The sequence below is a fragment of the Protomyctophum parallelum genome (genome assembly GCF_964188405.1).
Source record: "Protomyctophum parallelum genome assembly, chromosome: 3".
NCBI classification, from domain to species: Eukaryota; Metazoa; Chordata; class Actinopteri; order Myctophiformes; family Myctophidae; genus Protomyctophum; species Protomyctophum parallelum.
In genome coordinates, this window is record NC_139698.1 from 10,546,327 (window position 1) to 10,564,005 (window position 17,679).

The 17,679-nt window shown below is 40.7% G+C and overlaps 1 protein-coding gene across 1 annotated transcript; it reads right to left on the minus strand.

Annotated features, from left to right (window-relative positions):
* Positions 1-9,915: 9,915 nt before the first annotated feature.
* On the minus strand, positions 9,916-16,538 carry mchr2 (melanin concentrating hormone receptor 2; the record flags this gene model as incomplete). The annotated part of the gene is made up of 5 exons (XM_083762004.1): positions 9,916-10,240; positions 11,664-11,783; positions 12,308-12,502; positions 15,263-15,472; positions 16,339-16,538. 5 exons carry the CDS (start codon positions 16,536-16,538, stop codon positions 9,916-9,918), a joined length of 1,050 nt encoding a protein of 349 aa, XP_083618130.1.
* Positions 16,539-17,679: the final 1,141 nt, after the last annotated feature.

The window sequence follows — 17,679 nt, forward strand, 5'->3', positions numbered from 1 at the left end:
AAAGCAAATAAGTGAGAGAGACTAAATTGTTCAGTTGGCCACACTTGACCCAACGCGCTACCACATTTCACAACTTTTATTTAAAATGCTATCTTAGAATTGATCTATTTGACAGTGCAGAAACATAGCCTAATTGCACTAGATTAGACTATTGAATACTATTCAAGGAATATGGCTGTGGTCATTTTATTCAGCCTCGGCACCAAGCCAATTTTTATAGGATTAGATTAGAAAGGTTATGATGTGGTATAGTAGGCTATTCTGTTATGTGTAAAGATATATTCAATCAATAGGATATACCACTGCTTGTGGACCGGCACTGTAGAGTTACATAATTATGTCTTATATAAACCTGAGTTTATTTTATTAGACGTCATTCATTTATATTATTAGACGTCATCCACCCAAGTGGCATTCTGCCATGTGGGTGGAGCTTCATTTCCATCCAGCAGCTGTCTAAAAACCAGGAAGAGACGCCGGCAAACAGCGGCTTTTGGCCGCGCATGGAAGCTTATAGAGATGCATGTTAAATGACGGGATTTCTCCATATAAATAATCAATCATTTCAGTAGCAAGAGCATCAAAATGTCTTCTAAATCTAGTCAACCAGGCCTGCAGTAGGCCTAGGCTATGCACTGGACACATGTCTTCTAAATCTAGTCAACCAGGCCTGCAGTAGGCCTAGGCTATGCACTGGACACATGTCTTCTAAATCTAGTCAACCAGGCCTGCAGTAGGCCTAGGCTATGCACTGGACACATTTGGGAGACGTTTAGGGAGAACCGTACAGGGAGAAACCATATCTCTTTCCGCTTAAAGGGATAGTTCAGATTTGTTTTAACTTAAGCTGTATGAAATACTTGCCCTAGTGGTTGCAACTGTATTAATTGATTGCCTGAGTCCTGTGGTGGGAGTTCTGCTCTGGTTTTGGTCAATATGAAATAGTTCCGGTCATTTTGTGGGGGGCACTGGCCACGCAGTAAAAGTAAATTAATTCACAAAAGTAACGTAATTTAATTTGACCCTCTAAAATATTAGTGCCACTTTCGTTAAACTTTGACCCATCTATCACATGGAACTACGTTTTGGGCGTAGTGATATGGACACAAAATAAATCACACCCGTGTGAAGTGAGGGGCGCTCTTATCATCTTACAACATCGAGGAGGGAATTCAATGATTCAATGATTAGTCATCACCTAATGATGATGTAAAACAAACAAACATTAAATTACCTTTATTGTTAATGGCATTTAATGTTTGTGTTAGGGACAAGATGACATTTTCCCTTCATTGTCAATGTCGTTTTTAAAACAAACATTGAACTAAACACAAACATTAAACCTGTATATAGGAGGGACTAGCGCCTCAAAAACATAGTTCCGTGTGATAGAGGGGTAAAAAATGAACGAAAGTTGCACTAATAGTTTAGAAATAGGTCAACAATACAAATTACGTTCGTTTTGTGGATTAATTTACTTTTAATGTGTGGCCCCCTGTGCCCCCCACAAAATGACCGAAACTACTTAATATTTCACCAAAACCAGAGCAGAACTCCCACCACGGGACTTGGGCAATCAATAAATACAGTTGCAACCACTATATTAAGGGCAAGTATTTCATACAGCTTAAGTTAAAAAAATCTGAACCATCCCTTTAACAGTGGGAGCAGGACACAGCTGACACTGCACTGCAATACCGCCACCTGCTGGCCCTCATTGCTAGCTTCAACACCAGGGTGAAGGGGTTGTTGACTCTACAGGTATAGGTATTAGGTACCTGGTCACAGAAGGACCCAGACCTGTCCAGTATGTAGAACTTGATGAAGGGGTAGGGTGTACACTGTAGACCATGACACTGATGCACTGATCTATTCCATTCTCTTAGCTGATGTCAGAGTAAGCAGCAGAGCCGGTTTTCTGACAGTCTGGTGCTCGCTCGCATAAACCATGTGCAATATAATAGCTAATAAAAGCAGTGTTTCTTTATGTCAAACACATACATTACACATGTGCAAACACTATCCTGGTGTTTTTAAAAAACACTATCCTGGTGTTTTTAAAAACACTATCACCAACTATCCTGGTGTTTAAAAGAAACACACCAGGATAGTGTTTTTAAAAACACTAGGATAGTGTTTATTTTTACGACAAATGCCTCCAAGCACAACCTTGCATGTTTAAGTTAAATAACGATAAGATGCTGTTTAACGTATGTTTTGCTATTGTATGAACTGAGAGGTTCTGTCATTAGGACTCTGATTACACATTTTTACTGTGTTGGCATTTGTTCAGTACAGTCCATTATTGCCCATTCCATTATGTTATCCACATTGATTTTGCCCTCCCCATTACAGTAGCTTCTGGCTATGTTGCACAGTTCCATCGCAGCAAAATCCTGGATTTGTGTAGACTCAGGAATAATAGACATAATGCATCTGTGTTGTTGTTGAACTATTGCCATTTAGTCATTGATTTAAACTATTGTTAAATTTGATTTTAACATACTGCACACCCATTTTGACACACACACACACACACACACACACACACACACACACACACACACACTAAAGAAGGCATTTGAGCGCCCTCTGCTGTTCACTTGAACAGCAGCCATGTTTATTTCCCCCACAACAGGATTACTAAAACAGTATGATCGATTCATTTGTGTCCTTGAGTCATTGTTCTGGGCTGACTCCTAACTCCTAATATTTTATAATAATGTATCGTTTATCTGGGATGTAAGAGTGATTAATTTCTAGCCTAGCCATTAAAAACAAATCACACTTGTGTGAAGTGAGCGGCTCTCTTATCATCACACATCACATTCCATGCCCAGTCAATCAGCTGAGCACATTCCGTGCACATACACACACAAAGCTGTGCATGGGACCGGCAAAAGAATCAGCAATGGCCATGTCCATCATTCACTCAAACAACAAAAAGGTGTTCAAAACATTGAATAAAGATTTGGTTGGGTAACAGCGCTACTTTATAGTTGAGATTTTCATTTAGGGAAATAATGTTTTTTTTAAATGTCCTATTGGAAGCAAACCGACACAGACTATTAACACACGTTGTGTGCAAGCATCACAAGTTGTGGTTGGTGGGGTGGTGGTTGGGCAGATGGGATGGGGTTCTGGACATAATGTCAATAGAAGGTGGGGGTTGGTTGATAGAACCCCATAGAGGGCGACAGCCCCTCGGGGGCTCAGTGACTGGCTGTGATGACAAGGTCTTAGGTAGGTGTCATTCCATGAGGTCAAAACCAATGTCACTCAGCCCAATGTGTGTCTGCCACCCGGACCATACTACTGGAGAAATGTCAGTGAATGAGACTGAACCGTTCAAAAAGCAACCAGCTACAATGGAGGAAAAAATAAATCTAACCAGAAAACCCATACATTCTGAATGTTAAATGTCACAAAAACAGCAGAACATTGGGGAGCTAGTCTGCAGTTCTGCCTGAACAGTACATCACACCCATGTGAAGTGAGGGGCGCTCTTATCATCATTGTCAATGGCATTTAATGTTTGTGTTAGGATAAAATAATCTACACTATAGCTGGAATATAGGAGGTTCTTGCACCCCTCAATCAAAAGAAAAACACTTGTTTTTACACACAACAAAATGTTGTTAGTTGTTTACATTTTATAGTCAATTGAGACATATATTGATCAGCATGTCTGAGTTGCCCAAGGCTGGTTTAGTGAGAGGTTGAGGAGGGTGGGAAATTAGAGTCATTTGTCCAGTCTGGTAACCACCCAATGAACGCCTGGCCTCCAGCGCAACGCTGACACTGTCTGGTCTGGTTGGTTCTCTATTGATTTCTGACCGTTATGCAGCACGGGCTTGAAGGGTGAGGTAGAGGGCCTCGTTCAGCCAGCCAAATTAACTGGCTTGTGGTCAGTCTATAAACTGGTATTCAGTGGTAGAAAGTACTATATATTTACTCATGTACTTGAGGGAAGAAAACAAGGGCAGTATTTATATCACCCCAATGACGTCTTATAGGTTGTCATTTACTACCCTAAACGAACATTAAAGTCCATAGACTTGGCTGGGAACTGGGAATTTATAATTAGGCTCTAAACAAACATTAACTTGTCTGCCACATGACGGAATTTCAGAAAGCCATGTAATGCATCGGAAGGGCTAGCTCCCCTCAAAAGAGGGGAAATAATTTACTTTTGTTGTGAGGGGCGCTACTATATTAAAGTTTAACTCATGTTGATTAGGTAATGTAAAGGTGATGTAAAACAAAAGATGCCAACACAAACATTAAACGCCATTAACAATACAGAGAATGAGGCACATATATGGGGACTAGGTTGGTGGAGGGTGTGTAGAGCCCAGGATCACATTAGATGATTGACACAGGGGTGAAAAATGGGTTACAAAAATCGTGGGATAAAGAATATATTAAAAAATAAATAAAGACAAACATTAAACCTGTAAATATGAGGGGCTCAAAAATGTAATACAGTACCTTTCCATTTTTACCCTTTTACAGAGTATATCTACATTGTGGTATTGCTACTTTTACTTATAAGTGAATTGTACTTCCACCACTGCCACTGATTTCACACCACTGCCACTGATTTCACAAGGCCAGGCCAGTTAGCACCACCCAGTTAGCACCACCCAGTTTGCACCACCCAGTTTGCACCACCCAGTTTGCACCACCCAGACACAAAGTTCTCTCAAGTCTATGGACTGTATCTACCCGAACCATGCACCCGATACATTATTACGTTGAATTACTCAACGTATTCCTCTCTTCTCTTCAAGCCACTATGAGAACCCATCGTCCAAAAATAAGGGAAAAACCGCACCCTCTCTTCCTTTGACGGAGTCAGCAGTCTGTCTCCAGTCGAGAGACTAGCTAATCTGAGTGACTGGGAGGGGTTGTAGGTCAGATCAGGCTTTGAAGATTGGTTGCTTTGTAGGCCAAGGCCAACATCAGTGTTTTGTACTCGCTTGCAGGCAGCAACTGAGCTAATGGATTGATTCAAGAGGAGAAGAGGGAGACATCATGTGAACATTTTTGTCTGTTTGAAGACCGAGCGTGCATTGGGGATCATTCAGAGGGGCTTAATGCTGGGACACCAACTGGCCAAGTAAAGAGGCTCCGGGAGTTACAGTAGGATAAGGATAAGGATCTGGGCTGACCGACCAGGACAACACCAAGGCTCTTGGCTGTTTGAACAGGAGCCACCAGGGAGTCGTCTATGGAAACAGTTGGATTCTGCGTGGGGCTGGACTTACCTGGGAAGAAGAGAAGCATGGTCTTGTCTGGGTTCAGCTTGAGGTGGTGAGAAGACATCCACTGTGAGGCATCAGCCAGGCAGACATGTAGTAATATGCTCTTCCACCTGAGTGGCAGAGGGGAGAGGAGAGAAATAGTGTGAATAAAAGTGATAAGAATCGGAAAGCTTGTCAGCAGAGATGACAGAACCAAGAGATATGGGGCCCTATTTTCGACAGTGCTAACCCCTTATCCCTTAACTTCATTGACTTTTTTAATATTTTGAAAATAATGTTAAAGTATTCAAATAGCCAATCTACATCAACTCGTTGTGAGCTTGCAGATCGTCTATTTGACTTATTTAAAATTTATTTTCAAAAAAATCATGGAAACAACAAACACAGTTTTGCAAAGAAAGGAAAGGGCTGATAACGGTCTGTAGTTCTCGATGTCTGAGAGTCTCTGGTTGCTTGCTACTGAGCAAAAAATAAATAAATCAATGATTGTAGTAGGCCTATACAAACATATTCTATAAATGTTTCATGTTTTTGAGGGATGTGCATAATAATATGATCCAAACACCACAGTGAAAGTGAATATAAAAGTGCATCCCGCTGGAAATGCAATGGAAATCGCATGCATGAAAGTCTGTTGAAGTTCATCTGTTGTCCAAAACAATTCCATTGTATATTGTAATGTTGACATTTCACCACCAGAGGGAGCCTGACCACCAGCTATTTGAATGAGAATTCCGAGGTCAGTGCTAGGTCAGTGTTGAAAATAATGAGCCACCTCATTGAAACAAATTAAGTACTCTTATTATGCTTAATTAAGAATATGTATAAGAACTTATAAACTGAACTAGAGAGAAAGAAAGAAAAACGAAAAAATAAATAAAGTAGGGTATAGTGTCGAGTCGTTTGCATGAGAGGTCAGGTAAAGTCTATGGGGAAAGGAGGACAAATACCGTCCGGGACTCCGGTATCTCCACTAGAGGCCACTTACTGTTAGTGTTATGTGGACGTGGTGGTCTTCAAGTTGAAGTTGTCCAAGTCACACACGGTTGTCAGATCATGGGTTCCCAGATTGCACGAAGGTAGAAAAGGGGAAAACATCAAAGTTGCCAACGCGTTTGGTTTGAGCCGTTTCGTTCAGGCAGTCTGTTTGCACAGGTGTGTTGGTAATTATAGGACTACTTCCGGTTATGTAATCAAAGGTTAACTTGCAGCCACACACACACACACACACACACACACACACACACACACACACACACACACACACGTAGCCTATTACTTTATACTTTCAGATTTTTTATTTTATTATTATAAATGTTTGACCTGTGTTGTATATTTGTAACAAATGCTGGAGGTAACAGGTGCCTCTTCACAGATCTCACATAGGGAATCTTCTACACACAAGGAAAATAAATGGTGCTGTATACAACCAAAAGTGGTTTTTTGGCTCATAGGGGAACCATTTTTGGTGCTATATAGCACCAATTTTTAAAGGTGCTATATAGCACCTTTGTCAAATGGTGCTGTATATAGCACCGATTGTTAAAGGTGCATGCTATATAGCACCAATCTTTAAAGGTGCTATATAGTACCTTTGCCAAAGGGTATAGCACCTTTAATGATAGGGGCTAAATAGCACCCTTTGCAGGGTGCTATTTAACACCTTTAATGACAGGGGCTAAATTGCACTCTTTGGTAAAGGGTGCTAAATAGCACCTTTAAGAAAAATGGTGCTAAATGGAACGAAAAGTCGCTATATAGCGCCAGAGGTGCCAAATAGCACTATATTGTTTACACGTTAGTCATGCCAGATACCAGATGACTTCATATGCTTCTAAATCACACTTCTACTCAAAACATTCTAAATGGGGCTTAAAAGATTCAGAATCCTGTACTAAAAGCACATTGAGAAACACAATAGGCCTACCTACATAACTTTCAAAACTCAAATTTATTCATTTCAGCAAATACATTAAGTATAATACAAATGTCCTCTGTATCGTTACAATAAATAGATCACAATACAATTCATTGCTGTCAGAATCCTTTTTTTTTCCACAAAGGATTCAACAAAAAAAAAAAAAAAGCTGATCTACAAGCTCAAAATGAATTGTGATGCATTTTTAGCTTAGTTATTTTATGTGAGAAATGAGGAAGGGGAAATTGCATCCACGGCCTCTAAACTGAAATGCATTCTGAGAAGGAAGACATGGCAGTGTATCCCAAGCCGTGCATATCCACGAATATGCACATCCCAAGTGTGCGCTCTTTGGTGGCGTTGAAAAGCTCTCCGCCTCACTCCTCACTGCCTTCCCCCTGTCTATCAGCAAGGACACCTTTGGCTCCCCCTGGCTACTGGTATTGTGGTATTAGTATATAGCATTGACATTTTAACCTGGTAAATTGATTGTTAATAAATAATATTTCTAATCTGATGACCCGTCCCTTCCTTGCAGTTTTAAGTGATTAAAGTATTCTGCCTAGCTTGAGCCTAAATAAACATTATGTATTTGTACTGGAAACACATGTCTCTGCTCCTTCTTATCTCAACCCTGTGGGTATTCAATCTGTATCAGTCTGTATTATCATATATTCTCTGGGTGAAACTCCCAGTAGTCTGGTTCTGTGTAGTCTTAGTGCCCAGGTCACATTTAAACATAAAAAATTTAGGCCTGTAAAGATATTAGGGAAAAATACAACGCCCTGCCCTCACACATAGAAAGACTGGAACCAAGATGGGTGGTTTAAATTAATCTAATCTTGAAAGTGAAATACCCCTTAATTGCTGTATGTATTTTATCTTGTTTCCCCATAAATCAAATCAAATCAAATCAAATTTTATTCATAGAGCACATTTTCAAAGACCAGGAGGCCAACCAAAGTGCTGTACAGGAAACATGACACAAGTGACATAGTAAAACAAAATCAAAGCAACACAAACAGTACACAGATTAATTAGGTCAAACATTGAAAGCCAGGGAGAAGAAATGGGTTTTGAGTAAAGACTTAAAGGTCTCTAAGGAGGGAGCAGACTTAATATGAAGGGGCAGACAGTTCCAGAGTTTGGGGCCGGCCACCGAAAAGGCACGGTCACCTCTGGACCTGTAATTGGAATTGGGCACAGTCAGGAGCCCATGAGATGCCTGGATGACACTGGATCCAAACACAGCAGCACACAGGAAGCTCTCTCTGTCCCGAGGACAACAGAAAGACGACACATCATTCAGAGAAACGGTGGCATCTTCCTGACCCAGATGCCTGGAAACACGTTCTGCAGAGTCTGAAAGGACGCGCTGCATGGGAGGTAGAATGGAGTGATGGGGTTTCTATAGCAATAACATACAGTGGAATCAGCAGGAGCGGGGCACTGGAGACAGTGTTGAATGTTACAGTAGGAAGACAAAGTTAGAGGTTTGCGACAAAAAAAGTTTAGAAGCTTAGATTTTTACTGATGGCATATACATTCTTATAAATTATACATGTAGGCCTACTGTTTTAATTTATTAAGCAATTATTAAATAGTAGACTATAGTCTATATGTACAAAATGTATATTAAAATGTATAGAAATATGTAATGTTTAAGTTTGGATACTACAAAGTCTATCGGATTCAGCAAAACATGTAGACCTAAGCAATTTGGCCAGGGATATCTTAAGGTTTTATTTAACTGTACATACAAATAGCAAATGCATGCATATAGTGAAAGTAAGAATAGTAAAGTATATTATATGTTTTTTACATTGGTTTTGGTCAAAAATAAGTTGCTACTCAAAATAAAAAAAATAAAAGTGAATGCAATGTTAATGAAAGATTATCAGAAATTACTTACAGAAATTCAAGTCATGCTGGTTACTATATTCATGTGTAAGGGTTATGATGATTTTGGTTACATATAGGCCAGGTTTCAGTAATGACATAGGCTGTCTGAATAGTCGGTGAGAATGAGATTGCCAACCTATCTTGGCAAGTTTTGGAACTGTAGCTTTTATGGTTTCTGAGACCCGTGATGCTTTTTAACTGAGAAGGAAATATAATTCCATGTTAACACCGGCAGAAGCTGGAAAAATAAAGCAAGCAAAAATATTTTGAAGCAGCTTCTTGCTTCTAGCTTCCTTGGTGTGAATGAAGCTTACGCTTCTAAAAACGTCACTATCCCAGTACAAACAGATCATTTCTGCATTTTGAAACTCAGACAATGGTTATGATGATAGCTAGAAAGGTGAAATAATGGGTCGCAAACCACGAGGAATCCGCAGGACATTACAGTATATTGTCCAATCAGATAAAGGACAGAAATGTGGCTTTTGGGGTTACAGAAAAGGTTACAAAAAAACATCCATTGAACTCAATGAACAAAAAAGGTTAACATAAACTTAGCTGGCATAAGAATTCTCTGACCTAGAACAATAGTGTGTTGCCTACAGCAACTAAACTAATTATAACAATACATCAAACTTATAGAGCACTATATTAGATACTCAAAAACACAATGATATCACTCAAGCAGAGTTGGTAACGATTCTCTTTTGTGTATGACATATGCAGTGGGTGAGCTACAGAAATGGACTTTATGACAGTCATTAATGTTCCTGTCCTATGTTACAAACCTACCGGTAGTTAACCTTCCTAGCTGAAGAAGTACACAGATCATCCGAAACTGGAGTGCGCAGTGGGGTCCTGGCAGCTGGCAGCTGGCCTGCCACCCCCCGAATAGTTCTTGCATCTGGTGAGCCTGCGGCGGAAGTGACCGCTCAGCAGGATGTAGATGAAGGGGTTGATGCTGCTCGCGGCATAGCTGAGGCAGACGGACAGGTAGTAGAAGGTGTGGTAGGCCATCGTGGGCCGGTGGACGGTCAGGTTGACGAGCTGCAGGGCGTGGTAAGGGCCGACGCTCACCAGGAAGACCGCCACCAACACCAGCACCATCTTGGTGAGGCGGATGGCGTGCACGCGGGGCAGCTTGGTGCTGTAACTGGAGAGAGTTGAGAGTTGTCTCTTCTGAACACGGAAGCACTTCTTCGATAATGTGACAGCTCAATGGGAGGGACTTCTCTTGGCATTTGGAGCGGGACAAGCTCAACACTAACGCATAAAGATCATCATAAGATCAACGTAAAATTATGATTCTTATCATAGCACTGCCGATGACCTAGAGATGAACAAACTTGTTATACGTGTCATTTTAGTTTTTTAATTTAAAGTTCTGAGCTCTGGCTTCACAGAACAACGGGTTAGTGCCACATCCTGAGCAAGGCCCAAATTAATTCCTGACAGCCTGAATCTGAAAGTGAGCCAGCATAATTATGCAAACAGATCCAGAAACCGTGAAATACATTTCACAGCACGGTTCACTGAGATCTTGACATCTTGTAGTCGATTTTTCGCATTTTGAGACTCTAAGATCAGAAGGTGACTAATAAGACATACTGTAGAGCTCGATTTTTGTCCATGCTAAACCCCTAAATCCCTAAACTACTTTTATTTTACTATTTTGAAAAACATTTTGAATAGTTAAAATAGCCAATCTACAAGCTCACAACGTGTCGATGTAGATTGGCAATTTGAACTTTTTTTTTTTTTTTGTTATCAAATGTTTTTTATTTTAAGACAAAAATCACAAGACACGTTAACAACATGAAAGACTTAAAGCAAACAAAACACACATAAAACAACACACAAAAACAAAAACAAACAATCCCACCCACCCCTCCCCCCCCCCGAGACCAAAGATGTCACAAAATGTCATCACTTCAACCACTGTGCAATGAAAACAAAAAACAAATAATGATAATAACAATAATAATGATCAAACCATGCCCCCAACCAAATCTGCAATACCAGACCAAATCTCAACGTTTTCCTCTTTTGCACCATGCAATCTTGCTGTAGACATCTCTAGATAAATGATATCCAGAAAGGTCAAAGCCCACTGGCGAAATGACAATGTATGAGGCGGTTTCCAGTGCGAAGCAACCATCTTCTTTGCGGCCGTTACGCCAGCAAAGAAGACACGAATACGGGTGTTATTTAATGGCAACTGGGATACATCGTTTAATAAGAATAGAGATGGGGAGGGTGTGATGTTAACTTGTAGAATAGTCGAAAGGTTAGTAGCAACCAAATTCCAAAATGTGAGGACACTCGGACACTCCCACACCATATGAAAGAATGTGGCAATTTGAACTATTCAAAACTGTTTTACAAAATAGTAAAAGAAAAGATATATATATATATATATATATATAATATATGTATATATATATATATATATATATATATATATATATGTCTCAGCCTGTCTCATTTGCAGAGAAAATAATATGGGTTCATGGCTGGTCAAGTTAATTACGGTGCATGAGGATAGTACAACCATAGCAGAGATCTGATAGTCTCACCGTCGTGCCTGCTTGTTCCTCAGGTACATTCTCCACGTATAGCAGAGGATGAGGATGTAGCAGGTAAGGATGAGTGGCAGAGGCAGGAAGAAAGATGTGATAGTTTGATAGATTGTATACCTGGAGGAGACAGGGGGTGGTGCAGTCATTATCGGACAGACAGAGCTCATTTAGAATTGTTTAACAGAAATCCGGAACATTTGGGCTTAACTTGTGCTATTTAGAGTAATGCACATGTAGGCTCTGAGTGGTGAGGCTATTATGTATGACAGGTGTTTTCTGTTAGAATGGACATAGGTTATTTTTCTTTTATCCCACGATTTCTTAACCCATTTTTCACCCGGTGCCAATTGCCAAAGATGTAAACCTGGCCACGTAACGATGCACCCCTCATTCATCAGTACTGGATGTGTCCGCTATTATTAATGAAAAAAAATCAATACCCTAGTTAATATTTTACAGCTAAATATAGACATAATTCTAGCATCTCAGCCTTATGCAGCACATCAGAGAGGAAATCTTTGCTTACTGTATATGACCAAAAAAAATGCATACTACATAATAATAATAATGATAATTTACCCTATAATTTAAAGTATATCTGAACGAATATGGGTTGCACATGATATGGCGTCATGCCTCACCACAGAACAGCACTGGGAGAGACCAGGTCTATGGTGCAGCTCTCCAGGCCATCGGGGAAGCGGATTACTTTAGAGTGGATCCAGGAAGGCAGGACCAGGACAACAGAGATCACCCACACAAACAGGTTGATCCCAATGGTCTTGGACTTGGTTCTGAGAGCCATCAGACGGAAGGGATGTACCACTGCCAGATACCTGAGAGAAGGAGAGAGAGCAAGTTAAAAAACAAAAAGCTGAAGAAAAAGATTATTGGCAGTGTAGTATCTGAACCAGACCAAGACACAGGAGCTATACCAACCAACGTCAGCCCAACGGGCATAATTAATTTGACTTTCACAGCAGAATCAAGCTTTGGTTGGTACGTGGGGGAAGAGGGGGGGTTGCAGCATTAATCAAAACATTAATTGTCTTTACTTTCTTTTAGGTTCGACATCTTCCAGGAGGTTATCTGGGTAAGTATATGGGGTTTTTATGGGTTTCACATCCATCCAACAGTCCAATACGTAGGTGAGTGGGGGCAGAAAAAGCACTTTGAATTGTTTACATCAGTGTCCTCCATTTTCAATTAACATTTCAACCTAATCAGATTAGAAGAATATGCATTGAGTGCCGTCTGTTTTCTTGTCCTCATGAGAAGCCTGCTGATACATATGTTTTTGTGTTTTTTCATTTAGTATGTCTGAAGAGTTTCTAGAGAAAAGTCCTTGTGCACAGACTGCATACCTACAAGGACAGGTACGTCAGAGCCTGGCTCAGCCTGCAAACAAATGCAAATCACAAGAAGAGCACGCTGTCTTCACTTGTAGAGCAGCAGTTTATTCAGCTGAGTGACATCATTTCCGTCTAAACGACCTTCATCACATGTCCACGTATCAAGAGTTCAAATTGAATTGACTCATCATTGTTACTGTAGATTTAAAAAAAAGTAAATTTGTATGGCTGTCACGTATAATCAAACTGGAAATAATTGTCAATGACGATCATGACGTAGCAGAGTGGCTCACAACCTTAAAAGTCTAGTTAAGATGTTGGCTTTCCATGTGGGAGACCCTGGTTCGATTATCTACACTAGAATATGCTTGAGCCACACATCCGAGTTTTTGCCGGGTCAAACAAGGACTGACGTGACGTCGATCCCCTTCCCCTATTCGCTCATACTAGGACATGAGGTATGTGTAGGCAGAATAACACCTCGTTATCTGCTGTCCCGTGAACATTCCTGTGTTCATTGCGTACCCAAACGTGTGATGATCAAATCAATGTCTTGCGGTATATCTGCTGCTGCTGACTAGACTGCATCTGGCACTTCAGTTTGACTGATACTGCTTATTAGTTACTCTTATTATAAATGATAGCCACTGTACTTGAAAGTCGATTAACTTCCATCCATACCATGTCTATGCTATGTGTCATGTAACAGCCACCCGCTGTTATGTTATTATTATTATTACAGTCTTAAGGTGCCGCTATGGCGAGTGTTGCTGTGTGTTGTGTTGACTGTGCTTATCCCAGCTACAGACTAAGATGTCCCTTCTCGCGAGAACCATTAGAAGCTACGTGAGGGCCTGATCACCCTCATTGGCAAAGCCAGTCATGTGACGCACTGAAGGCCTCAGTGCATCCGCTATAAAAGACCGTCTTTGCCTGGACTCCGACGAGACAACATCGCTTATCCTACTCCAGCTATTCGTTACTATCTTTTGTTAGTTAACTTTGCTTATACCTTTTTGTTTAGTTGTAGCTTCCTTCGGGAAGGACTTTGTTAGGCTTAAGTTGTGGGTTAACCCTTTGTTATTGGTTACGGTTTCGGTTAAGTTACTGTTTTGTTGATCTCCATTTCTTCTGGAACACCTTACCACTGTAAGTGCTCGTCAACAGTTTGCCCTGCCCCTAATATCTTTCTCTATAACTGATACTGCTTATTAGTTACTCTTATTATAAATGATAGCCAATGTACTTGAAAGTTGATTAACTTCCATCATGTATTTATTGAGCCATTTGTACGGGAACAACTACTTTTGTAAGCAGAAGGAGAAGAGACTGGAGCAGAGCCTTTTATTAGGTGCTAAATTATACGAAGACTAACGTTTCGACCTTGCGGTCTTCATCAAAGTCATGTAACAACTACTTTTGTAACTCCGTAAGGTTTTTCTACAAGTGCAAGTAAAAGCACTTTCGAATTTGCAGTTGGTTTCCTGTCCGTTTTTTATGTCATGCGCACCTTTCAGCCTAGACGTATTGGTCCGTAACAGTCAAACTAATCAAGAGTCAAGATTATTTCTATCTCACAGGATTTCATACTCTTGTATAGCCTATATGGGCCTGTTCAATCATATTCATGAGTCCCATTCACTTCCACTCTATGGGAGCAAAGGGCTGGAGCTTCACGCTATGGCGTTTTGACACTGTTGAAGAGTTCAATAGTGCATGGTGAACTTTGATGCAGTGTCAACCAATACGATAGAAGCGCCCACGTGCACTTTGCAGCCTTTTCCCTTGTAGTTTTCTTTCAGTGTACCAAAGAACTACACAGATACTATGTGCAGACATATGTGTGTGTGTGTGTGTGTGTGTGTGTGTGTGTGTGCGACTGTAACAATAAGATATGCTCTGGGGGCAGCATGTAAATAATAAGGCCGCCGCTAAACGGTTGTAATTAAAGGTTTCATGACATTCATTTATTTTAATTTTTTATGAACTCATTCACACCCACACAACCTGAACTTTGAACATTCAGTGGCTCTTCTGTGGTCTGGGCTTTTCTCTGTGTGTTTGAAGCCTTTTGAGCTGCAATGCCTGGGATTTGTGGACTCTTACCTCACAGTCCACAGGCAAATCAGAGCACTCGTTTGAGCCAGAAAACTACTGAATGTTAAAAGGTTCGGGTTTTTTGGGTGCCATTGAACCAGAGGGAGGGAGCACTGATGGTGTTGTAGGAAGTGGAAAGGCACAGACCTGTCCAGACTGATGGTGGTCATCACAGCAGCACAGGCCACCTGGTTACAGCTGTCCAGAGAGTTAATGACGGTACATAGTGTGCTGCCAAACACCCAGTGTCCACCACGCGCCCACTGGTGGATGAGGAAGGGCATGACGGTCACATGAACCACATCTGCCACGGCCAGGTTACAGATGTACACATCAGGCACTGTCTTCTTTGTTGTCCTGGAAGGGATAAAGAAAACACTAAAGATCACAGATTACTAATGAATGATTTCATGCACATGAACAACAACTGGGCGACTGTGGCTCAGGAGGTAGAGCAGGTCGGTTGTCCAATGATCCGTGGGTCGGCGGTTCGAATCCCAGCTCCTCCTGTCTACATGTCGAAGTGTCCTTGAGCAAGACACTGAACTCGAAAATTCTCCCGATGTGCTGGTTGGTACCTTGCATGGCTTCTGCCGTAATCGGTGTATGTGTGAATGGGTGAATGTAATGCACAATCTATGTAAAGTGCCTTGGATAACGGCACTATATAAATGCACCATTTAACAACTTAATGCTCTTCATGCCATCCTTCTGCAGATTAATCCTCTACCATATCCAAAAATATTGGATTGGATAAATTGTTGGACATTTTCAGACATATTTAAATATTTGATAGTAACGTCTATTTTATTTTGTATTACTTCAAACAATAACTTCCCGGCCAGCCTGCAATGACTATGAGGACCCTCCCTGTTGAATACCTATGGTGTATGTAGATGGAAAACAAGGGTCCTAGAATAGAGCCATGGAGAGTGGAATTCCCTATGGACACCCCAGCGCCAATTCACCCTTTGAAGATGGTAGCCTATACATTTAATTGCTAAAGAATGTAAAGAATGCAAGACTCCTCAGATCTTTACTTGGGCTCCAGTTAATCTGTGTGATCATAATGAAAGTCCGAACTTGAAAACCTCAGTATGCAATAAAGTATTCAATAAAATAAATATGAATAAAATGAATAAAAATGTATGTTGATGTGCAAAAGTTCATGGTCAGATGATTTGGGGCTTTTATATAATTCAGTTCAACTCAACGAAGCTTACCTCAGGATTGTCACTATGACAAGAATGTTCCCAATGAGTCCTGTAGAGCAGAGAAATCCAATTAAAGCAGGGAGGATGGTGGTTTCCGTAAAAGACACAAAATCAAAGTAGTCATCAGAGGAATTTCTGTCATCACTCCAGGTCCAGGATACGTTCGGAAACAAAGAACGGTTTGAAGGTGATGCCATCGTCTCGTTCATGTTGCCAGGAGTAATAAGTAATAATTATAGCCTTTTAGTGATTAATTAAAGTGGTTCATGGCACACACACACACACAAAATATCCTTCTCCAGTCCTCATTGCAAACATCCGACTGCATCAACTCCTGTAGAAACTGTTGCACCTGCAGCAGTGAAGCGTACTGGTGGCTCAAGCAAGCAAGCAAGCACACACACACACACACACACACACACACACACACACACACACACACACACACACACACACACACAGTCTCACAAACACAGTCACACACACACACACATCTGTCATGTCCCCGATTTCAATCACATACTGTAACTAATACTCAAATGCAAACTATAGTCATCACTACTTTGTACATTTACTGTACATCAGTCACTGATTTATACGTGATTACCACCGGATGAGGAGATCGTAAACAATGTAAAATGTACATACTGTACAAAATGATTATGTATGCACAAAACACCATAAATATAATTTTGAAGGTACCCTCCCTTTGAGTGCAATGTTCAATGAGAAAAACAAAATCAATGTGTTTCTTTCACATAACATTCCAGAATCCCTATTGGAATATGATGGAACAAACCAATATTCGACACTGCATCAAAATTGTATTCAACTCTGTGCTGGTTGCTTGGTAGCACAGATCAATAGCACAGGTCAATACTTTTACATACGATTCAGGCATACATCATCTCATCTCATTTTGTTTTCACTGACAAGAAGCCAGAGACAACAGCAGTGCTATAAAAGTCCTTCTATCACGCTCCAAATATGCGCTACATTAACGGTTATGCAACTTTCAAGATGGAGATTTCCTGTGGTTTCTGTCATAAACCTGTTGTTACCGATGCAGCCTTCCAATGACGGCAGCGCTTATTGCCAATAACCCATGTCAACATCACAGCCATGGACAATATCACTCACATCCTCACTGGTGGGACTTCACTGGAGTTAAAGACCCACATGCTACTAGGCAGCAGCACTGCACCTAACCATCCAAGCCTCTATTAATATCTAACAAACACTCTAGCAAGTACATGTTGAGTTTGTCCCAAAAGGGTTAAACCTTGATTCTTGCAACCGGGAGAGAGTGATGTCTTTGGCAATTCTTAAACATTATTTTCCCATACTGTA